The sequence below is a fragment of the Podarcis tiliguerta genome, assembly GCF_965153285.1.
Source record: "Podarcis tiliguerta genome assembly, chromosome: 1".
NCBI classification, from domain to species: domain Eukaryota; kingdom Metazoa; phylum Chordata; class Lepidosauria; order Squamata; family Lacertidae; genus Podarcis; species Podarcis tiliguerta.
This window is the reverse complement of record NC_139534.1, coordinates 3,204,216-3,228,747: the sequence shown is the minus strand read 5'-3', so window position 1 is coordinate 3,228,747 and position 24,532 is coordinate 3,204,216. Positions and strand designations below refer to the sequence as shown.

Below are 24,532 nucleotides of genomic sequence, written 5' to 3'. Positions count from 1 at the left end.
GACTTGGCTTCCATTCCTTTCGTTTATAAATGAGACAAAAGATACTTTTATTCCACCCACAATACAAGAATCTCTGTGGAGAGGATGCTTGAATTGATAATGCATAAATATATTGCTTGCGTACTGTGTGCTACATAGGAAACTTAATAAGAATGTACCACTGGACACGTTACTGTAGTTATATGTTGTTCTTGTATTTACATGAAAACCAATAAAAAATATTTGGACCAAAAAAAGTGGCCTTTGTTTTGATTCCTGCCAAACAACACTAAAATCAAGGGTGGGATTCAAGAGGGTGACCAAGATGTTCAAGGGTGTGGAAACCAAGCCTTATGAGGAACAGTTGAAGAAGCTGGGTGTGTTTAGTCTGGAAAAGAGGAAAGAGCCTTGAGAGGAAATATGATAGCCATCTTCAGATATCTCAAGAGCTGTCACATGGAAAATGGAGAAAGCTTGCTTTCTCCTGCTCCACAGGGTAGGACCTGAACCAATGGCATCTAGTTACAAGAAGGAGAGTCTGACTAAACATCAAGAAGAGATGTTCGACAGTGAAACAGACTCCCCAGCGAGGTCCTGGACATTCCTTCCTTAGAGGTTTTTAAACAGAGGGTGGATTTTTAGAGCTAGTTTAGATTCCTGCATTGCAGGGGGTTAGGCTAGATGACCATCAGGGTCCCTTACGACTCTGATTCCACAATAACTAGTAAGTCCCATCACTGAAATGGTGCAAGAGCTTGTGCAATGGGTCTTCCCTTATCCCCCCCCCCCCCATATGCCCCCAAAATTGGCTTGGAAAAGAGGTTGAGGAGAACCCTTGTAGCAGCGTGCAGGGAGAAGGAGATGGGGATTGCTTGCCCCAGTAGAATGGTTGCCTTGATGTGGTGTTCAATGCATCCTTTAGAGCACACATGAATGACCCGGGCTGATGTTAAGTGGGGCCAAAATGGATCAGGCATCTTAGTTTACAACTTGACAGGAAAGTTGTAAACTGTGTTCCAGAAAAATGACTTCTGATTCTGTTAGCTTGTTGTAAGCTGCTTTATCTTACAAGAGGCTTGTAACTTACTGTATTAATATTTTAAAATACAACAGTGTTTGAGTGTATTATTGTCTTGATTGAAGTCCCCATCCATGCCCAAGAGAAGAGTGACAGAAAACATGGATCAAATATCGAGTCTCCTAAGCTATTCAGAAGAAATGTATTGACGGGAGTGTTGGAAAATGTTGATTTGCATGTACAAGCATGTCATACTGCTAGACACTGGCAAGATCTCCAGATAAAAAAGAGGTGCCAGAACTCACCATGAACGCCTCCCTTGTTCTCTTATAATGGCAATGGCACCTGCCTGAGAGGTTCTGGAACTGAGTTCTGGTGAGTCCCGAATGAAAAAAGCCCTGCATATGCCAAACACACTTCTGCTTTTCTTGACTCATTCCCCCAGGGAAAACCCACACTTTACCACTGAATCGGAGCAAACATCAGTTGGGTTTTCCATGGACTGATGTTTGCTCAGATTTAGCAGTAAAGAGCGAGTTTTCCTGGGGAAAGCAGCAGGGAAAACAGCTCAGACCCCTGCTTTCTAGGCATGGGACCAGCAGAAGTGTGAATGAGCCTTAAAGGCAGTGCTGTTGAGCTTGCTCAGATAAAAGAATGAAAGCAAGGAACTGAATCAGCAAAGATGTTTACAAAGGATTTCCTGGAATAGAAGTCACGAAACCTCCTTTCCTGTTTCCAGAAATGGCTCCATAATCCCCTCTGTCATTATAGTGTCAACATGGTCAAATAAATCCCTCTTTACGTAGAAGAAATAAGACTAAGATACTTCCAGATTAGTGAGTGATCTTGAAAAGTAAAAGTCCAGTAAAGTAAGTGTGTGTGTGTGTCGCTTGAAGAAGCTCAGAGGAGGTTGAAGGAGTAGACTAGGAGAGCAGCAAGCTCTTATATGCAATGACTTTCATCTTGAGTAAAGAGCAAAATCACTTTTCCCACTTCTTTAAATAGGACTTGGTCCTCTGTGACAAGCAGTGGTTTTAGATGGGAACTATAACGGCATGTGACTGGACATAATCCTCTTAGTGTTGTTACATTCCAGCTCTCCACATGGGTTTAGTATAAGCTGGTAGCCTTTCAGATTCAGAGGATAGGTTTGAGATGTTAGCAAGTGATGGTGTCAGTTTTCCTGGTGAAGGGTAATGCTTGACTGTTAATCCTGCAGCTCAGTGGATCCTGGACCTTCCATTCATGTGGGACTGAGGCTTAGAATTGCAGTGATATAAATGTTTATTTCCTGCAAGTATACCCTAATAATAGAGTAACTGAAAATGTGTGTGGTGGGTATTATTCAAGTCTATCTTTCTCACATATAATCTACCATATTATTCTGTGTATAAGACTAGGTTTTCCCCCTAAAAAATAATGTCAAAAATTAGGGGGCGTCTTATACACGGGGCCATCTCCCCCCATTTTCTTAAATCTGAGTCCCCAAAAACAGGTGGCGTCTTATACATGGGGGCATCTTATAGATGGAAAAATACAGCAGTTCTCTGTGTAGGAAACTTTATGTACCTTTATGAGAACTAAGCCCTGAGTTAACTACTTTGGGGGTTCCTTTTGTCTATATGTGAATGAAAGGGGTTCAGCAGCTAGAATAAGCAGCCACAAAGTTTTGGGAACCTTGCCTTATATACAAAAGTGCTTCCATTTCATAGTGTGTGGATTTTTCTCTCTCTAGAGCAGGGGTAGTCAACCTTTTTATACCTACCGCCCACTAAGGCATCTTTCTTGAGGGTAGTTTCCTTACCGCCCCCCAGTGCTCGATGGAAGGAGGATTCAGCTTTTACCGTAGAACCCCCTACCACCCACCTAGAATCCTGAAACGCCCACCAGTGGGTGGGAGGGACCAGGTTGACAACCCCTGGGCTAAAGAATAGAAGACAGAAGTGTGTGCAAAATTGTAGACATACTGACCGAAGGTAACCTTCAATATACTTTCATATTCCAAGCCACAAGACTGAAAAAGTGAAAGAAAAATCTGTCCCCATGTTGCTTTCACTTCTAGGTTTGCATCTCAGTTTGATTCCTGTAATGACTTGGGGAAAGCACCACTGTGCTGCTATGTAATTGATTTCCACTAAAACAAAAACCTGTTCCTCATTTAACATTTATTCTTTTCATAACAAAATGAATGCATATAATTTTCTTTTTCTGATTTCTGACTGTTGGAATCTTGCAATGAACAGCTGCAACTTGATTTAAGTACATTTAATAAACATTTTGAAAATCCAGTTTCACAGCAGTTTTCAGTGTGCAAAGTACTTTATTTCTTGTTGATCCCCACAACAATCCCCACAAACGAAAAAACCTGTTGGATCTCTCAGTTGTTTAGAACGTGGTCCTGATAACACCAAAATATCGGATTCGATCCCCATATTCCTGCATTGCAGCGGGTTGGACTAGATGATTCTCAGGGTCCCTTTCAATCCTGTGATTTATGGTTTTGAACTTCAGTGGTTAATACACTGTATGTCTGTGACTCAGATAATTATATTTGTTGAACTTCACAAGGCCAGTGAAGTGAGAGGCAGCCAAAAGCAGGATTGCAGGCAGAAATTTCAACAATATTAATTTTAAAATGCTCTCAATAAAACATATATTGCACATATCTAAGTAAGAAGGTGGGTTAATACATTTTTCAAAATGCCTCCGGACTGCTTTCTTTTATTCTACAACATCACAGCCTTTCCCTTTCCCTATTGAGAAGATGGAAGTGCATCTGTCAACTGCTTTCAGGGAGATAATGACGTTGGAAAATAAAGTAACCCAAGGACTTGTTAGAGAACTCTGAAAGGCTTTGACACTTGGGTAAATCAGCCACATCTTAAGCGAACATGAACTTTTTCTTTGAGCCACAGCACAGTACACCAACACAAGGGAAAGAGAACCTAGACCCCAATTATTTAGCCTACGTTCTTTGAAAGAAATCCAAATTTGGTGTCCCAATTATTGAAGGAACTGTATTCAGTGCTGGTGGTGACCTTGCGAGAAGAATGCTACAAAAACTAAGCTTCACTGCACAGTGAAGCTGCTCTGCTGGACTGTCACATCCCGCAGTACAAAAGAATCCAACCTCTTAGTGAGAGAGGAACAGAACATTTGGAGAACAATTATGTACGGTCTGTTGGCATGATGTGTATTTAAGCCTTTGGTTTTGTGTTTAATTTGGCTTCCGTTTTACATGTAGTACTCTCCTTTATGCGTGCATTTGAAATCTTAAGCTCACGGAACAAAAGTTCTAGGAATTTTGCAGGATAGATATTGGGGATGACTGAGAACTTGGTGTTGTCCATTTCTCCTGGGCAGAAAGGTGGAGACACAGGGCCATCCCACCCATCAGGTGGGGTGAAGCAGCTGCCTCAGGAGGCAGAAACGCAAGAGGCAGTGCCCCCGCAGGCATCCTGCCCCAGTGCCACCACCGAAGCAAACTAGGTGAGGGGGGCTTTGGCAGCCGTGTAGAGTTCTGCCACCCAGAAATGCGGCGGGCGGTGATTTGAGGTTTGCAAAGCTAATCTGTTAAGCTCTTGGATTTCGTAATGCTTTTGCCATGATACCTGTAGCCTTAAAGTCAAGAAATGACTGCATAGGTTGCGATAGGATTAAGGCAGTTGATAACATACATACATACATATTTTTCTCACACTCATTTGAGAGCTTTCTGTGTTGTATATTGATGCTCAACTGAGCCTGTTGTAAAGCAGGGCGGGGGGGACTGCCTGGCCAGCAGGCCAAATCCCCGAGTCCACTCTCCTCCATAGGCCAGCCTGGACAGGGGGGCTGGTGTCATGTGATGGACACTGGTGAAAGTTCAGTAAAGGCTGTGGAGTCCAGCCCTTTATCTTATTCTGCTTCCAGACGGCTCCACAACTGCAGTGCAGAGTCATATTTCAGTTTTCTTAAAGTTGTATATTTTCCCCAGTGCTACTCCCTGTTGAGCTGTATTATTATATCCAAAATAGTGTCATTCAGCTAAGATTACAGACTGAAGAAGGGAATTCAAATGCACCCAATTGGTATATGAACAAGAAAGTCATTCAGTTTTTGTTTTATTTCTTACAGTGTTCTTACAATATTTCTTTTTATGTTGTGAACCACCCTGTGATCTTTGAAGGGCAGTTGTTGTTGTCGTTTAGTCGTGTCCTCCTCTTCGTGACCCCCTGGACCAGAGCACGACAGGCCCTCCTGTCTTCCACTGCCTTTTGCAGTTTGGTCCAACTCATGCTGGTAGCTTCGAGAACACTGTCCAACCATCTCGTCCTCTGTTGTCCCCTTCTCCTTGTGCCCTCCATCTTTCCCAACATCAGGGTCTTTTCCAGGGAGTCTTCTCTTCTCATGAGGTGGCCAAAGTATTGGAGCCTCAGCTTCAGGATCTGTCCTTCCAGTGAGCCCTCAGGGCTGATTTCCTTCAGAATGGAGAGGTTGGATCTTCTTGCAGTCCACGGGACTCTCAAGAGTCTCCTCCAGCACCAGAATTCAAAAGCATCAATTATTTGGCGATCAGCCTTCTTTATGGTCCAGCTCTCACTTCCATACATCACTACTGGGAAAACCATAGCTTTTACTATACGGACCTTTGTTGGCAAGGTGATGCCTGTTGTCTTTGTCCATGGAGTTTTCTTGGCAGGGATACTGGAGTGGCTTGCCGGTTCCTCCTCCAGGTGGATAATGTTTGGTCAAAACTCTCCACTATGACCTGTTCATCTTGGGTGGCCCTGCATGGCATAGCTCATAGCTTCTCTGAGTTATTCAAGCCCCTTCGCCACGGCAAGGCAGTGATCCATGAAGGGGTTGAAGGGCAGTATAGAAATTTGTTGCCAATTTGGTTTTCCTAATAACTGCTACTTGTGAAATTGTGAGGGGAGTGCTCCTACGGCTATGGTTTTCAGAGGCCTTACTTTATTTTATATACCATCCTATACCTTGGAGGCCTCAGGGTGGTTTACAAGATAAAATTACAATAGAAAAACACAAAAGGCATAATCAAAATATAAACAGAATAAAAATATAAACAAAATATAATCAGGAACAGCCTCCCCCGCAACACATATAGTTAAAAACAATTTAAAAACACAATTAAAAAGCAGTTTAAAAGAATGTGAACAGCACTCTTTGCTGGGTAGCATCAGTCCTTGTGAAGCCTGCCTGGCCCCGTCCTGGGCATGGCGGAGAGGCCGGAGCAGGACCCTCAGACTCTCGGCAGGACTCCCTTCCTTGCAGGGCAAGGAAGTCTGTAGTCTGTCAGGCCCTAGGACTTAAAATATTCTTATCTCTCTTCTGGACCCAGTAGTCAGGGAAATTAGGTTCCTTTTATTCCTAGTGACATTTTTGTCCCCAACAAAGACAATTTGGGACTGTAAGACACTGTCCAAGACTTTTTGTCTTTCAGTCTGCCTGCCTCACCACATCAGCATTAAACAGCGGAGACTTATTAGAAGTCTTACTTCTTGCTTCTGTCCTCTTGACATTTTGTTAATGCTGCCGTGCTTTGTCAGTATCCCAAAAAAGGTTTTGAACAACATTTTAGAAACTTGTCCTTCCATAAGAATGGTTTGCAAAAGTATGAGCATGCTGAAATTTGTTATCTAATATGGGCCAGTATTTTTGCTTCCAGTGGAGACCCCACTTAGTAGTTTCTTTTGTGATTTTTTGGTGCCCTCTAGTGGAGAAATTACACAGATCAATGCTGTTTGAAGTTAAAAGGAGTAATTGCACAAGTGCCTGAGAAGGAAACTACTTCTATGTGGGACTGCTGTTTGCCAACACAAAGTTCTTGTTTCTGTGCCAGGCAACAGTACCTTTCTATGTTCTGTCGCCATCTTCTTTCCTCAAATGATTTAGCTCCAATTACAGCTTCTATGTTTCAGTTTCCTTTAGGGTTGCCATATGTCTGGGAATTCCCGGACGTGTCCTCTTTTGTGGGTCCTACATGCCTGTTGGGGGGGGGGATTTTACATTTGAAAGCAATTGTCCTGGATTTGGGGTTTTTTTTTTATGTGGGTGGGTGGCTCTGGTTGGTTCAGGCTCTGGCTCTGGCACAGGCAACTTGGGCTTGGACTCTGGCTTGGGCTCGGCAGTGGGGCTATTGGGTCAACTGTCCTAAAAAAGCTTGCCGCTTCCACTTCCTGGGTATAATAATTCATGCAGCTTTCAATAAATTTGTGAGCAAGTCCTTCATAGCCTGCGAACCTTCCACCCCATCGTAAATTGATAATAATGCTACTTCTGGATCTTCAGTCAGCTTTAACCCAGTGATTTCTGTTACTTCCTTAAACACCCTTTGCCACCCAAATTGTAAATATTCACACCCCCACCACATGTGAACATACAGTAATTCCCTGTTTCCTGGCATCAGACCATCTCCAAATTAATTTATAATAATTTTCTTTTATCGACTGGAGCTAATGGTCCGGGGTCCCTTTACCTTTTTATTCTTATAGACATTTTCAACGTACGTTTCTCCCATATTTTCCCCCCAGCTTTGACTATCTATTTGCCCTGATGTCTCCTTTTCCCACACCTCTTTTAATTGATCTTCTTGATCCTCCATTTCTAGCAATATTTTATAAATTTCACTGGTTTCCCCTTTTATAACTGTATTTTCTTTTTTAATCTCCCCTTTTAATAATATTTTTTTTTACAAATTTTGTATATTCTTTGTAGTTCTTGTTTTCCCTTAACCACTTCTTTGCCCATTGTTCCAGTTGTATACTGTTATACCATGTTATTTTACTTCCTATTAGAGCATCTCTTATTTGTTCTTTGCTTCTCATTTTCTCTACCCAATCATTTATTTTAAGTATTTTCTTCTCTTTCGCTTCTTTCTCAATTTCCTTTTTAAAATTTATTGGGAAGTCTTCTATCATCACCACCAGGGTTAGTGGGGAATTTGCTGGTATCAATTTTCCTTTATATTTCGCCCATATCTCAATAATATTTTTTAATAAGGGATTTTCAATATTCTGCCACTATTTTCTATTTGGTTTGATAAAAATATATATTCACTAACTTCTCTTTCATTTCCTGTGTACCACTCTCTAACCATTCTAACTCTCCCTTTGTTCTGTTATCCCATGTATGACATATCTTAACTGATTTGCTATATAATATAACTTTATGTTAGGGAGCCCCAGTCCACCTAATACTAATACTAATACTAATACTAATTCCCCACATCACTGCTTGTATCCTATATTATTGCTTGAGTACTTTGGCTCTTCTTATTGATCTCCCATACATCTAATAATTCTTTCCCTATCTTATTTACTGTTATTGAAGATCCTCCTGTCTAACTCCATCTTCTGGATTCCTTGTAATCTTTCTTTATTTTTAATACCATATTAACCAATGTGTGGTTGGTTACCTTTATTATTTCAATTTCCGTATTCGTTATTTTAGAACACTCAGATTTTTGAAACAAAGATATAATTGATCCTTGAGTAGGTCTTATGCACTGGCGAGAAGAACGAAAATTTATTCTCTCCTCCCCTCATCACTCTCCAAACATCTTTCATATCTTTCCTTTTCATAATTTTAGCTAATCCTGTAATCCTGGAGTAGGATTTGACTTATCCAGTCATTTATCTAATACCATATTGAAATCTCCTGCCATAACCATATAACCCTTTTGAATACCCTCCATTTCCTTAAACACTTCATCAAAAGATTCCACCTGATTTTCATTGGGAGCATAAATATTAATTATAGTATATTCTTCCCCCGCCATTGTTCCCTGAATTATAATGTATCTTTCCTCAGGATCTTTCTTCATCTTTAATATACTAAACCCGCATCTCTTTGAAATTATAGTTGCTATCCCTCTTGATTTTGAAGTACCATATGCTTTTTCATAATTATTTATACCTCTCAGTCTGAGTTCATTAACCGCCTCTTTCATCTGATGCCTTTCCTGTAAAAATATTATAACTTCTTTATCTTTATTCAGTAATGTTTTTATCCTCCTTTTCATAATTGACCCCAGCCCTCTAATGTTTAAGGTTGAAATCCTTATTTCATTATCAATGAGTTAAATGTACTTCTTAATTTCTGGTCTCGTGTCTTATGATACTTATATAACCCATTACCCATCCCATTCAATCCCCTCCCCCATCCCTCCCACCCCTCCCATACCCATACATTCCATTTTGTCTTCCGCCCTATTTTCCTGAGTTATTTCACCTCTCCCATTGTCCTAATTGTTGAGGGGGGGCAGGGGGGGCTCCTCTGATCACGGAGCCACAGCAGAACTTCTTCTCCCATTATGTTTGTTATGTCTTCACTCTGATATAATTTCGTTCAGCCTTTACTTTCAGTCCTCAATAGTCATTTCGTGTCTCCTGCCACCCCCAGTTCCAGGAAAACAGGATGCGGGATTAAATGGACCACTGGCCTTATGTTTCTGTGTACAGGATGTTTCTGAAAAGGGCCCCTTATAGACAGCCAAACCGGCAGTATTAGTATGGTGCTCACAAGGATGTTCAACCAAACCGGCAGTATTAGTAAGGTGCTCACAAGGATGTTCACTGTCTTCTTAATATTACAGGAGATGTTTTCACAACAACATTTCTGAAGTAGGAGGGGAAACAGGAGTTTGTTCTAATGTTCTAATGAACACTTGCAGCCAACAAACACGGCTGTGCTGCCATTTCAAAGGGAGAGGGTCATCTGTGAAGGCATTTATGTTTTGAAAGTGCTTAGACTTGGATTGACTTTAGACACCAGTAACCCACTCAACAAGGGATGCAGGTGGCGCTATGGGTTAAACCACAGAGCCTAGGACTTGCCGATCAGAAGGTTGGCGGTTTGAATCCCCGTGACGGGGTGAGCTCCCTTTGCTCGGTCCCTGCTCCTGCCAACCTAGCAGTTCGAAAGCACGTCCAAGTGCAAGTAGATAAATAGGGACCGCTCCGGTGGGAAGGTAAACGGCGTTTCCATGCGCTGCTCTGGTTCGCCAGAAGCGGCTTAGTCCTGCTGGCCACTTGACCTGGAAGCTGTACGCCGACTCCCTCAGCCAGTAAAGCGAGATGAGCGCTGCAACCCCAGAGTTGGTCACGACGGGACCTAATGGTGAGGGGTCCCTTTACCTTTACCTTTAACCCACTCAACTAACACGGGAACGGCTCATGTATGCCATTAATAGCCAAACGCTGGTGGCACCACTGACCCCATGTGTGGGTCTCACCCATCAGTTCAATTGTTATGCAAACAATTGGTTCCCCAACAGATCAATTGACTACAGAACTGTGGGATTTGTATGGAAGTTCACAAGTCCCTTGACTATCAGATTGCTTGTTCATTGACTAAATGTGACTTGCAAATCATCATGTATGTGTTTTTAAGAGCTCCTGCAAATTGGGAATGAGACTGAGGAAGGATGCTTTAAGACAGGGGTAGACAACACAGTGCCCACCAGATATTTTGTACCACAGCTCCTGTCATCTCTGACCATGCTAGCTAGGTCTGATGGGAGTTGTAATCCAAAACCTCTGGAGGACATCATGTTGACTACCTCTGCCTTCTGAATCCCAAGAGCAGGACCGAGTTTCTTCTGTTCCTCTTCATCTTACATGCTCCACCCCACTTCAGTGTGATTTTGATTTGCTTTTCTTGCTCATCCTTCCACTTTTACAGCAACACTTTCTGCAGCAAAACAGGCAGCACTTCAGTGAGATAAATAGGGCAAGGAGTACAACAGCCAGGAGGAAGGCAATGACGTCAATAGAGTGATACTGGATCCAGTTGAGGTCATGTGCTGCGGGCCTCAAGTGGGGAGCCCCCTTGTGCTTCATCACAAACTCCACCCAATGCACCGCAAGGTCAAGAGGTTCAATGGGCCTGTCCAGGTGGAGAGCTGAGAGACGCTGGATGTTCTCTTTATACCTAAAAGAAAAGAACCTCTTTAGGAAATAAATATTACAGGGAAATAAAACACACAGCATATAGGAGCAGATTTCCAAAGCATTTGAAATCCAAGTGGGGTTGATACTGTTCTGAGAGACTGGGGACATGGGATGCAAACCCCTCCCCCGTTCCTGTGGGTGCAGGTGCAGATACTTCGGGATACTCTGTATACAGCTTATACAGGGTGACTGAGGCCAGAGTTCCAATGCTTTTAGTAGCTGAACCCTACTTTTTCTCTGGTGGATCTTTCACATAGCTGATCTGTCTCCTACGTGACAGCTGCTGCTAATCACAGGTCCTTGGAGATAAAAATGGAGAATGATGCAGTTCCCTTGATCTAGATGCTATACTCCTATTGATGCAGCTCAGAATTGCATTGGCTTTTTTAGCTGCCGCGTCACACTGTTGGCTCATGTCAAGTTTGTGGACTCCTAGATCCTTTTCACATGTACTGCTCTCAAGCCAGGTGTCACCCATCTTGTATTTGTGCCTCTCATTTTTTTTGCCCAAGTGCAATACATTACATTTCTCCCTGTTAAAATTCATCTTGTTTGTTTTTGCCCAGTTCTCTAATCTGTCAAGGTCGTTTTGAAGTGTGATCCTGTCCTCTGGGGTGTTAGCCACCCCTCCCAGTTTGGTGTCATCTGCAAATTTGATCAGGATGCCCTTGAGTCCATCATCCAAGTCGTTGATAAAGATGTTGAATAAGACCGGGCCCAAGACAGAACCCTGTGGCACCCCACTAGTCACTCTTCTCCAGGATGAAGAGGAACCATTGATGAGCACCCTTTGGGTCCGGTCAGTCAGCCAGTTACAAATCCACTTAGTGGTAGCATAGTCAAGACTGCATTTTACCAGCTTCTTTACAAGAATATGACGGGGCACCTTGTCAAATGCCTTGCTGAAATCAAGGTAGGTTACATCCACTGCGTTCCCTTCATCTACCAGGCTTGTAATTCTGTCAAAAAACGAGATCAGGTTAGTCTGACATGACTTATTTTTCAGAAATCCATGCTGACTATTGGTGATCACAGCATTCCTTTCTAGGTGCTCACAGACTGTTTGCTTAATGATCTGCTCCAGAATCTTCTCTGGTATTGATGTCAGACTGACTGGGCGGTAATTATTTGGGTCCTCTCTTTCCCCCTTTTTGAAAATAGGGACAACATTTGCCCTCCTCCAGTCTGCCGGGACTTCGCCTGTTCTCCAGGAATTCTCAAAGATGACTGCCAGTGGTTCTGAGATCACATCTGCCAGTTCTTTTAATACTCTTGGATGCAGTTCATCTGGCCCTGGAGACTTGAATACATCTAAACTAGCCAAGTATTCTTGTACTATCTCCTTAGTTATTCTGGGCTGTGTTTCCTCTGCTGAATCATTTGCTCCAAATTCTTCAGGTCGGGCATTGTTTTCTTTATCGGAGAAGACTGAGGCAAAGAAGGCATTGAGGAGTTCAGCCCTTTCTGTGTCCCCTGTTTGCATTTCACCATCTTCTCCTCTGAGTGACCCCACTGTTTCTTTGTTCTTCCTTTTGCTACGAACATACCCATAAAAGCCTTTTTTGTTGCTTTTAACCTCTCTAGCAAGCCTGAGTTCATTCTGTGCTTTAGCTTTTCTGACTTTGTGTCTACACGTGCTGGCTATTTGTTTGAATTCCTCTTTGGTGGTTTCCCCCCTTTTCCATTCTTTGTACACATCCTTTTTTAATCTTAACTCAGTTAAAAGTTCTTTAGATAGCCACCCTGGCTTCTTTAGGCACCTTCCATGTTTCCGTCTCATTAGTATTGCCTGAAGTTGTGCTTTTACTATCTCCCTCTTAACAAACTCCCAGCCATCATGAACTCCCTTTCCTTTTAGTATTACTGTCCATGGGATCTCACCCAGCACTTCCCTAAGTTTTATGAAGTTGGCTTTCTTAAAGTCAAGAAATTGAGTCCTAGTATGCTTGGCTGCTCCTTTCCGCTGTATAGTAAACTTCAGAAGAGCATGATCACTCGTGCCTAATGATCCTTCCACTTCTACCCCACTAACCAGGTCATCAACATTGGTTAGGACCAGATCTAAAATGGCTATATCCAAATATATCATTTCGTTGTTTATGTTCTATCTGTCTTATAGTAGTTTCTATGTTAGTTATTTCCAAAGTGTGTCTCTACTTGAGACTGTAATATGAAGCTTTGTTTCTGTATCAATATGATATACTGTATGTATCTTCCTGATCTTACACAGTGACAAGGGCTGTGGGTGGCGCTGTGGTCTAAACCACTGAGCCTCTTGAGCTTGCCGATCAGAAGGTCGGCGGTTCGAATCCTTGCGATGGGGTGAGCTCCCATTGATCTGTCCCAGCTTCTGCCAACATAGCAGGTCGGAAGCACACCAGTGCAAGTAGATAAATAGGTACCACTGTGGTGAGAAGGTAAATGGTGTTTCTGTGTGTTCTGGTTTCCGTCATGGTGTCCCGTTGCACCAGAAGTGGTTTAGTCCTGCTGGCCACATGATCCGGAAAAGCTGTCTGTGGACAAACACTGGTTCCCTTGGCCTGAAAGCGAGATGAGCGCCGCAACCCCATAGTTGCCTTTGACTGGACTTAACCATCTGGGGTCCTTTACCTTTTTACACGGTGACAGTACAGGCTCCTAAACAGCACCACAGCACCACCTACAGGGTCTACAAAGACAACACTCCAATTCACAAGTTTACTGCTTTGAATGAATAGATCATTCATAAACTGATAGAGGACACTCATAAAACATTCAAGCTCCTTACTTACATATGTCAAACACATTGTCGCAAGCAGAGAAAAATGCCCAATTTCCCGGTAACCATTATTCCGCAAATCAATAGTTGGAACATGTCCAGACAAATAAAGGGCTTCTCCACATGCCCGTTTACTGTGCATTTGCTCTTAGTTATGTGAGCAAGGTTTTTCAACGTGTACACATCATCCTTAACAAAATGGCAGCCCCAAATTCCTACACATTTAATCCAGATTTTCCCAATCCATGGATAATCCACTGAAGAAAAATGGCCCAGTACAAAAATGTAGTCACTGCTGACAGGGAAGCTTCTTTGGTGGAATCTGCACACATATAAAAACCATTCTGAAAATGCTTTTTGAAAAGTGTTTTTAAAAATACGCTGAATTTTCCATAAGGCTCACTATTGCCATCTAGTGTGACATTGTATATTACACTTAAAACACACTTAAACATTTTATTTGCAGCTGTATAGCTGAGTCTTTGCTGCACTTTATTTTTTGGGGAAGGTAGTTTGTCATGTACCCCTCTGGGTAGGAGGGGCTTTTATTTTCATACCCCTTACCTGTATATGCTGCTCAGCTGAATACAAACTAGCCATTTCATTTCCAGTGACCAAAATGCTGCTGCACACTGAAGGCACAACAAAAACACATCTGAAGGCTATAACTACTGTAACAACATTCAACAACAACAACAAGAGCACGGAGGTCTTGTGCAGGCCTGCCCTGACACAGGAAGCCAGTGTTAGTTCTGTTTAAAAATATACACCATGTCTCTGCAAAAAGAAAAGAAAAACACCCCACAAGCCTCTATTTTGCCCATCAGCAATTGGCTTGAGTTGGTATTTATCTGCCCCCCCCCCCCAGTTTAGTCATCTGTCCCCACCCCCCTTTGCAGCCACCACAAATCAAGAGCTCTGTGACTTTGCTGCTGCCACTCTCTGTTCCACCTCCATTCCGCTGAGCAGCAGCACTGCCACTGCTGTGAGGGCACTCCCCCCCCCACAAAACAACACAACACACACTGCAAAATAAAAAAATTCCTTCCAGTAGCACCTTAGAGACCAACTAAGTTTGTTATTCACATTCTGAACCAGGTAACTACAATATCACTAATTTCAAAAGTTATAGCAACCAGTTAGTAGACATGTTTGTTGAAAAAAGTTGGATTTTCAGATTGTCAATTTGATGTAATTGCTTAAGCTGGTCTTCTCTGTGATTCTTCTTTGATATAAGGTCGATAGTGCAAGTTTGTGAATAGCTATGTGAGAAGGAAGCAATCCTCTCCATCAAAATTATCCACGTATAAGCAATTGTCCTGAAGCAAAATATTTGGTTGATGAGCTCAAACTCCCTGACCCCACCCCACCCCAACCAGTGAGCATAATTAGAGTGCAGTATGGAAAAAACCTGGCTTTGGGACATGTAGTGCTCCTGAATAAAATTGTGTTTAAAAGGCAAATGTACCTATGAATGAGAAGACCCCAGGAGATCAGAGAGAGCTGAATTAAGGCATTCAGGAGTAAAGTTGGCTGATCTTCTTCCTTTGCAGGAATGGCAAAAGCTGAACTATGACATCTATACCCTACGGCAAATGCGAAGGGAAGTGAGAAACAGGTGGAAATGCATTTTGGAAGATTTGGGTAAGCTCAGGCTATTTTCTTACAGTTAACATACAAACAGTATGTATATGTGAGGGAGGGAAATCTAATAAACACGCAAAAAGAAAAAGATATATGCACTCAATTTTGTGTGATAGTGAGATATTAAAAACAAAAACAAACCCCCATTACTTAATACTGTGCCCCATTTCATTTTACCACCGGGCTTCCCATGTGTCTGCAAGATGAAGGCTACCTTTTGATCCTTTGCAAAGATATTTGCAGTAACCTGCATGTGCTAACATGGGACTTAAAATCCTGTCCTAGGTTTTCTGAAGGAAGCAGATAGCCTGTTATCAGTGACCAAACGAAGCATTGTCAGTGACTCTCAGAACATGAGCAAAGCCCGGGAGATCCTCTTGAGGCTGTCGGAGGAGACAGCTATTTTCCCAACAAGCTGGGAGCTTTCAGAGAGATACCTCTTTGTGGTGGTAAGTCTTGACTTCTCTCTCTCCTGTGATTACTTTTTCATACGCTTTCATGGAACTGCTCAGTGTGATTTGGAAAGTATATTGGATTATGACCTAGTAGTGCCTGTCTAGCTGCACACAGCCCTGTTCAGGATTGGACTAGGAATGACCTATTCAGCACAAGATTCTACATCACTGCAAGCTTGCATTAATATAGAAACATAGCAACTTTTGTGCCAAGAGCCACAGATGGCATATTGACAGTTGTCTCTGGCACTGAATCAAGAGTTAGTTTCATCTGGTTGCTTTATAGACAGTTCCTTCCAAAGAAATCTGCCCTAGAGTGTGAGCCGAGAAGACAGATGCTAGTACCCCAGACATACAGATAGACTGTTTTACATCTGGCTCACGAAGCTGCCTTTTCAGGACACTTGGGGCTTAAGCATGCATTGGGAAAGGTTGCTAGAGAATTTTACTGGCCTGATGTGTTTCAAGATGTTACATATCATGTCTTGTGATGAATACCAATGAGTGGGACATGACGGAGATCATAAGTGTTTCCCGTTACAGCCCAGTGAGATTATTGGGGAACCCTTCACTAAAAATGGAATAGAAATTATTGGCCCCATGCCACAAGCCACAACATTGGCAAGAAGTATAACTTAACTGTTATTGATTATTGTACTTGTTTTTGTGAAACGATTCCATTATCAGAAATTAGTGCCCCTTTTGTGGCAAGAGCTTTATTAAGTGCTTTTTCTCGCTGGGGCTTACCACAAACTGTCGCCAGTGACTTAGGTGGAGCTTTCATGTCCCGGTTAATGCAGCATATTTTTGAAATTACTAAAATTGAACATAGGACAAGCCCGGCTTAGTGTCATTGGATCAATGGCTTATTTGAAAGGCTGAATAAATCTGTAGGGTGCATGTTGCTGAAATAGCTCATGGGAAAGAATGGGACCAACACCTTATGCTTTTGATGTGCATGTATCCTGATTCAGTCCTCCTCAAACTAGTATATGGGAAGTCTCTGCGCAACCCATTAAGCTTGTTAAAACAACAATGGGAGGGAGTGTTGTAAACAAGCCCTTTGTCTGTTTAAGATTATATGCAGAAGCTATGAACAACCTTGAGTGATGTTTGGAAAACTTCCCAAGAGAGTCTTAAAGTTCCCCAGCAGGGGCAAAAACGTCACTATGATAGAAATTCTACCTGGAGATAAAGGGTTGAGTTTGCATGGAGTTCAGCCGCTTTTTCTCTCCTGCAGGATCGTCTCATTGCCCTTGATGCTGCTGATGAATTCTTTCGAATTGCCAGTGCAACCTATCCAAAGAGTGAAAGATGTACAGTGAAAGAGGAAGTCAATCTGATTGCGGTCCAGTTCAGTTCTTCTCTGTCATAACACTGATCAGCTTTGGATGGACTTTTGGTTTTGAAGGGATTGGCCAGAGTAATGTGACTTCTTCCTTCAGGAAACTAGTATATCTCAGAAGTGCAGGATAAATCTAGAATGATGTACCTGTTGTATAGCGTGATGCAATAGAGACTCACCTTGACTCAGGAGAAAGTCTGTGACTGGAGTCTGCTATCAGCTTTGGTGCTAGATTAGATACCGGCGGTAGTCTTACAGCTGCAGTGAATATTAAAAGTGCAGTGACAGAAACCTCCTGTACTGCTTCCGATGTAATGTTTTTCTCTTTGACAGCTTGGTACAATTGGTACAGTTATTTCCCATAACTGACTATTTTCCTGTGTTCCTGTGTAAGTGGGATTTTAACAGGGTGGAAAGTTAACTCCTTTTAAAACTGCCATTTCATCAAGTTCCTTCTCTCTTGAGAATACACCATGTATCGTGCCAGGAAAACTCCTCATATCCATCTATGCAACTAGAGATTCTCTGTCTGGTAGATGTGGGTGACGTATTCATCAACAATGGCAGAATGTTGTGAGAACCATCAAAAACCATACTGCAAATTACTTCCTAGCAGCAAAAGAGTCTTAATTAGCATTTTTAGAAGTGAAGAAATCAAATCCTGCTATTCTGAGCTGGTTTTGCCTCAAGATTCAAAAATCTACAATGGCAGTTACTGAGCTTTCCTCATCATAGCACGAATCCATTGTTCCACTGTGAAAGATTATTGTGTAAGCATCTTTTTAAAGAGGTTGTATTGAAAACATCTGCAAGCCTTCCTTTTGTCCTAGATCCTTATGCAGTAGCTATTGATTCCAGTTGCCTCCAGCTGGTATTTTTATCACACACTGAACTTGGACATTACGGTGTCCTGCGGTTTTGCTCGAAACGGAACGTTTAGTAATTGAGGGGCCCTTTTCTTTTTGCACTTGCATCTAGTTTTCACCAACCTGTTGGAACAAATGTGTTTATTGAAATCTATATTGTGTTACAAAAGCTAATGATACAAAATGTTTTAATATAGCCCAAATAGTATCTTGCTGTTTTAGTCTGGTAATGAGCAATGGTTTTAAACTACGGATGTGGTGATGGTTCATTGTCACTACTACTTTTTTAAAGCAAAAAGCTGGTGCTCTCACCAGATGGTATTTTGTTTTTGTGGTTGCAACATACCTAACAAAATGGCAAGAGGTATTTTAAGTGTTTGTACCAGTGATGTTAAAACAGTTATATAAAATGTGTGCTTTGTCACTTCCTAGGGAGGAAAACTGTATTGATTCTATACTTTCATACCTTAATTTAATAAATAAAAAGTCCCTATGTGATTCTTCCCTATTTTGAAGTATGTTTTGTCTTTGTAAAGCAGATTAATGAATGCTAGACATATTGAGGTTCCAACCATTTTTCTAAGGCAATTTAGAAATTGTAGAATACAAAAAAACTATCTGGTCCTTGCAGATTACTTTGTGAAATTTACAATGTAGTTCTATGCATACTTACTTGAGAACAAAGTCCCATTGTGATCTATTGGTTACTCTCTAGAAAGTATGTTTGGGACTGCAGCCTAAGCATCATGCAGAAGTAGAGCTGCACTGCATGTTGTTCAGTTTCAGTATTTGGGTGAGAAATTACACACTTTCTCTCCCCCCCCCCCCACTATTCATGGCTCCCTTGCCTCAAAATATTTTGTTGGGAGTTGCTACCTGATAGGATGATACCAAGGATGCTGCCCAGGTAATCCTGATTCATTGTGGAGTGCCATTTAATTTCTGTTCCTGTACTATATTTAAGGATATTTTGTAAGCCACTGAGATCCTCTTGGGTCTATATAGCAGGATATACATATTCTACCTAATACAAAAAGTCTTGTGGCCTGTCTCAGTAACATTTTTATTACAGCAAGTGTTCTAATATCAAACATGTGTCCAACAGGTTACCACAGAGGTGGTGAGCTTGTTTCTCTCCAAATGTCGCTGGACTCCAGCTCCCATCATCCCTGGCTATCAGCCGGCCGACTGAAGTGGTTGAACTCCAACTCACAACGGCATCTGGGAGAAGCACAAATTCCCCATCCCTAGGTTGCAGTGATTAGGGCTGGAACCAAAGGTTTCCCTTTGCTGACCGAAGGAACTTATTCTGCCAGGAAGACTTACTCTGTCCACAGAAGGGGACCTTTTGAATCTGAATGCAAGTCTTCCCATGAGTAGCTGTTGTGCATCTAATATCAACATTTATGCTCCAGTTGCCATCTCATTCTTTTCTGAATCATTTCTAACAATAGCACTGGTAGGTTCTGGGCTGTGGGATCTGATAATGGCAGTTAGCAGATTGAGGTTGAATCCTGACAAGACAGAAGTACTGTTTTGGGTGACAGGGGGCAGGCAGGTGTGGGGGAATCCCTGGTCCTGGACGGAGTAACTGTGCCCCTGAAGTCTTGGGTAGGGTTGCCATACATCAGGAATTTCCTGGACATATCCAGAATACTGCAGTCAGAAGCAGTGTCTGGGCAGAAATGGGCAAATCCAGACGTATGACAACCCATCTTGGCAGCATTGGTTTTGTCGATTTTCCTTTTAAAAAAGCTCAACAACTTTGGGCAAAACTAAAAACTCAACAACTTTTGTGGCAACCCTAGCCTTGGGGTCATTTTGGACTCACAGTTGTCCATGGAGGTGAAGGTTAATTCTACTAGCTCCACCTGTTATGCCGGCTGAGACCCTTCCTGCCCGCAGACCGTCTCGCCAGAGTGGTCCATGCTCTGGTTATCTCCTGCTTGGACTACTGCAATGTGCTGTACGTAGGGTGTGATCACTTTGGTGTGATGGTTGCAGATTCAATCCCTGGCCTTTCCAGTTACAGCTGGGAGGGTCCTGGTCTGAAATCCTGCACAGCTGCTGCCAGTCCGTGTAAACAATACTGAGATAGATGGACCAATGGCATGTCTCAGCATCAGGCAGCCTCCTGTGTTCTCCACTCAAATGTACTCTCCCAGGCTGCCGCGGCTCCACTATTGGAAACAGTGCTTAGGAAATCAGAAAAAGTTATTTGCCACTATAGCCAGAGAATTGGGGCAAAATTTAGGGGTAGCAGATTTTGGACAGATTTATTCAAAATATGCCCGTCTTGAGGCTCAACCTTGCTGTTTCCTTAGATTATTGTTGTAGCAACAGCAGGCAAATAGCATCAAGAAGGAGCTGGGCGTTTGCATTGGGAACGGTTCAAGATGATGCCACCATATTGTAGTCTAGTAAGCTTCTTGGATGCCCATTATCCCCCACTGCCAAGAGGAGATGGCTAGTCAAGGAGGGCAGGGCCTAGTCAGGGCCACTGATTGGTAGTCCTGTTCCTGCTGTAGTTCTCTGGCGTTGTCAACAAGGTTCTCCTCGGCATCTTTTCCCCTCTGAATTCCACAGGGTGGCAACATAGACTTTAGAATGCCAGAAGGTGGAGGTTGCTGTTAGCTGTGAGTTCTTTCACCTCCATTCCCTCACCTTTGCCGTGTGTTCTTTAAACCTGCTCTCTGTTTTCAGGAAGTATGTAGCAGAGAGAGAAAGAGACACTTTACATTTGAAGGTGCTGGTAACTGAATTCCCACCTTAATTCTCAACTAGGATTTTTTTTATATATAAGGCAAACGCCACAATTCTATGATTCTATGGAATGTGAGGTTAGGGAGAGAATTGGTGGGGAAGTAATAGGTCTTTACTCAGTCAAATAAATAGTCCCTGCAAATGTGTTCTCCCTCCCTGCTGCTAGTTTTGAAATATCTTGCCCCCATATGAACCTGCCTGGAGCCTAAGATCATCACCCTTGAGAGTGGCAACAAGACTTCACACTCTGTTGTGTGGTGAGCCAACCTTGTCATCTGTTTGATGGCAGACAAAGGCATTTTTTGTTTCCTCAGCATTTGGGGATAGCGCCCATGATATTGTATTGTTTAGCCTGTTTTAAATAGGTTCAAACGGTTTTATTATTGCAATTTTTACTTGGTTGTAAGTCACTTGTGGCTCAGACTTATCCCCTGACACTTGTCAAAGGAGCAACCTCTCCCTGGCGATTCCTTCTCATGTTTGCCTTCTGCAAATACAGCTGGGCGATATATTGATAGAGTTTGGTGCCCCCCCCCCCACCCCAAACCTGGCAAGCAGAGACCCAGATCTGCTTTCTTTTCTTTTCTTTTTTGCTGACAAGAGAATTATGCTTTTAGCTCATTGTGATGCTGTGACAAAAAGTTTTGTCTGCCCATGCCATATTTACACAGCCACATTATGTTTGTATAAGAAGCATCTCGCAGCACAGCATTTAAAGGAAAAGAGATACACGGGTTGATTTAGTGAATCTCATCCTAGGGCCATCTTGTGGCTGATTATAGCAGGTAAAGGTAAAGAATTGCAGGTAAAGCAGATTGCAGGTAAAGCAATCAAAACAGGATTTCTGCTGTAGACCGCCTCCTTCTGTGATATATGTATGATGTTTTGGGGGGTGGTCTTGGACTACAGGGTGGGCAATTTCAGAAATCTATATAAGGGCTTGCACACCATTGTTCTGGGTTCCTCCTCCCGCCTGCGTGTGGTGAGTGAGGATCCTGTTGCAGCAGTTTAATAAAGATCAGGCTTACTAGCTGTTTTGCTTCTCAGTTTTCTCTGGTTGGCCTCTGTTATTTTCTCCTACTGATAGAGTAGTTTATATGGGCCCTTGGAAAACCCATATGGGAAAAGGAGCAGTTTTTTCTTATAACACCTGCATACTATAGGTTAGACTGACAAGGGCACTCATCTACGCAGACTACATTCTTTCACAATTCTTTAGGTCCTGTTACGTGTGGGACACGGGTGGCACTGTGGGTAAAACCTCAGCGCCTAGGACTTGCCGATCGCATGGTCGGCGGTTCGAATCCCCGTGGCGGGGTGCGCTCCCGTCGTTCGGTCCCAGCGCCTGCCAACCTAGCAGTTCGAAAGCACCTCCGGATGCAAGTAGATAAATAGGGACCGCTTACCAGCGGGAAGGTAAACGGCGTTCCGTGTGCTGCGCTGGCTCGCCAGATGCAGCTTGTCATGCTGGCCACGTGACCCGGAAGTGTCTGCGGACAGTGCTGGCTCCCGGCCTATAGAGTGAGATGAGCGCACAACCCTAGAGTCTGGCAAGACTGGCCCGTACGGGCAGGGGTACCTTTACCTTTACCTTACGTGTGTTGTTAGACGCCCTGAGCCCGGCTTCGGCTGGGGAGGGCGGGATGTAAATAAAATTTATTATTATTATTATTATTACTTAGCCAATTCTCCACCTCCCATAGAATGTGAGTTTCAAACTTTTAAGGGCTACTTTTCACACTATATTGATATAGTTTTTTTGGGGGGGGGGAAGGGAGCCTCAAACCCTAGAAATTAATAAATCCCAAGATTTTGATTGGGGTATGGATTAAAGTTCTTGAAGCTACCAACATGAGTTTGACCAAACTGCAGGAGGCAGCGGAAGACAGGAGTGCCTGGCGTGCTCTGGTCCAGGGGGTCACGAAGAGTCGGACACAACTAAATGACTAAACAACAACTAGTGGATTAAAGTACAAGCTGTAGAGCTATGCCAGACAGGGAATTCCTGGGCTGACTTATGCAAACCAGCCTGGCTGGCTTAGTGAAGAGCAAACCTGTTACCATGACAAAGGGTCTTGATGGGCCATGGGGAGAGGAATCATTTAGCCTGGGGAGTGAGATGTTACTAAGGTGATGGGATGTGAGTTTGAGGGGACAGGAAAGGGGAGTTTTGGGGCAAGCATTGCTGGGAAGGAGAAACAGAAGGAAGTGCTGAGATCCATCTTGGGTAGGCTGGCTGCAAGCAGCTTGTTTTGTTGCCTCTTGAAATAACCATGCAGTGAGATCTAGACTCCCTCCATTCAGACTGAGGGTGTAAATAAGTGAATAAACTATATTTCTTAAAGCCACGACAGTCTCCGCCACGTCTTCAGTTCTCCAAAGGAGCACAGATCTTGTATCTATGAAGCCTGGGACCCCATGGGCTCTTGCCACCACTTGGCAGAGATTTGGGCAGGCACCTGACTTTTGTAACAATCTTAATAAGACCTCAGATGATTCTCCTCATTCTTAGCTGAATACATTTGTTTTATTTCCAAACCACTTTTCTACAAGCATGATGGATAGAAGTGATGCTGCTGGATACAAATGTTCGCAATACATATAGCTGGCTCAGTGCAACTAGATTTCCAAACACTGCAGTCCATGCATTTAGACAAGATAAGGACCTAGGAGACCCCAGTTGAAATCCCCATTCAGCCAGGGAGGTCACTGGATGACCTTGGGCCAATCTTTATTTCTCAGCCTAGCCTACCTCATAAGGTTCTTGAGATGATAAAAATGAGAGAGGATAATGTAAAATTTAAATATGTTATAGTTTTGATATTAATTTCTATAAACTGCAAAATAAACATGTTATAGAAATGTAAGCACAACACAAAGCTTATATTTATTACATTTTGAAATGTTTCCAAAATTAAAACGTAAATGTAAAATGTTATGAATAGTTTACTCTCAAGTAGCATTCATTCCTTAAATTATATAGCATAGTACTACTGACCATATTTCAAAATTTCCACATTTAAGGAGAAATGTGAATTCTCACTGATAGCTCAAGTAACTGAAATGTAAATGGTTGCTTACCCTTTCAGAGTGGGTGATGGTTACGACCCAGCCTGGCTTCTGGGGACGGGGAGTGAGCGATGCCTCCCTTCTTTGCAGCTGACCATTGGCTTTGGCCCTGGCCAGCTGTGGGTAACATTGGGATGGCTCGCCAAAACCACAGCTTACGTAAATAGACCAGTCGTGCTCTTCAAGGTGGGCAGAGCTTTGACAGTGGAGCAGAGGGAGCAAGGCTTCACTCTGGTTTGCTGTGGCAGTTTAAAAGTTTGGCCACACTCTGACCAAGTGGCACAGTTGGTGGCAGATCAACCTGCCGACCCACTAGGTACCATGGGCTGTGGGTATTGCATTGTTAAGATGTGGGTATAATTGGTTGCCATATTCAGGGCTCACTGGGAAGAAATTTGCCTGCAAATTGGGCCTGTCGGTGGGCGGGGTTTGCCTGCCTCATAGCAGTTCTCACAAATTTGGGTGGAATTGAGTTGAGTCCTGTACATCAACATTTGGTACAACCTACCCAGGGGGTCCGTGGCACCATTCAAAAACTACCATAGAGATTTCAACTCGCAACTTGAAGTGGCCCTTAACCCAGGCATGACCCTGAAAATCACCAGTCAGCAGGCAAGAAAATTAATGAGGGTGAACACAAAGGCTTAAGCTTAAGACTAGTTACATCTGCAATCAGTGGATT

At 42.9% G+C, this 24,532-nt stretch overlaps 1 protein-coding gene across 1 annotated transcript in view; it reads left to right on the top strand.

Annotated features, from left to right (window-relative positions):
- MREG (melanoregulin) overlaps window positions 1-21,827 on the top strand; it is a 34,666-nt gene extending 12,839 nt beyond the window's left edge. Inside the window, exons 3-5 of the mRNA XM_083402979.1 lie at window positions 15,262-15,352; window positions 15,638-15,801; window positions 17,048-21,827. Of these exons, the coding sequence (XP_083259105.1) occupies window positions 15,262-15,352; window positions 15,638-15,801; window positions 17,048-17,182 (390 nt within the window). The 3' untranslated portion in view covers window positions 17,183-21,827. The remainder of the gene's footprint in view (window positions 1-15,261; window positions 15,353-15,637; window positions 15,802-17,047) is intronic.
- The last annotated feature ends 2,705 nt before the right edge of the window (window positions 21,828-24,532 follow it).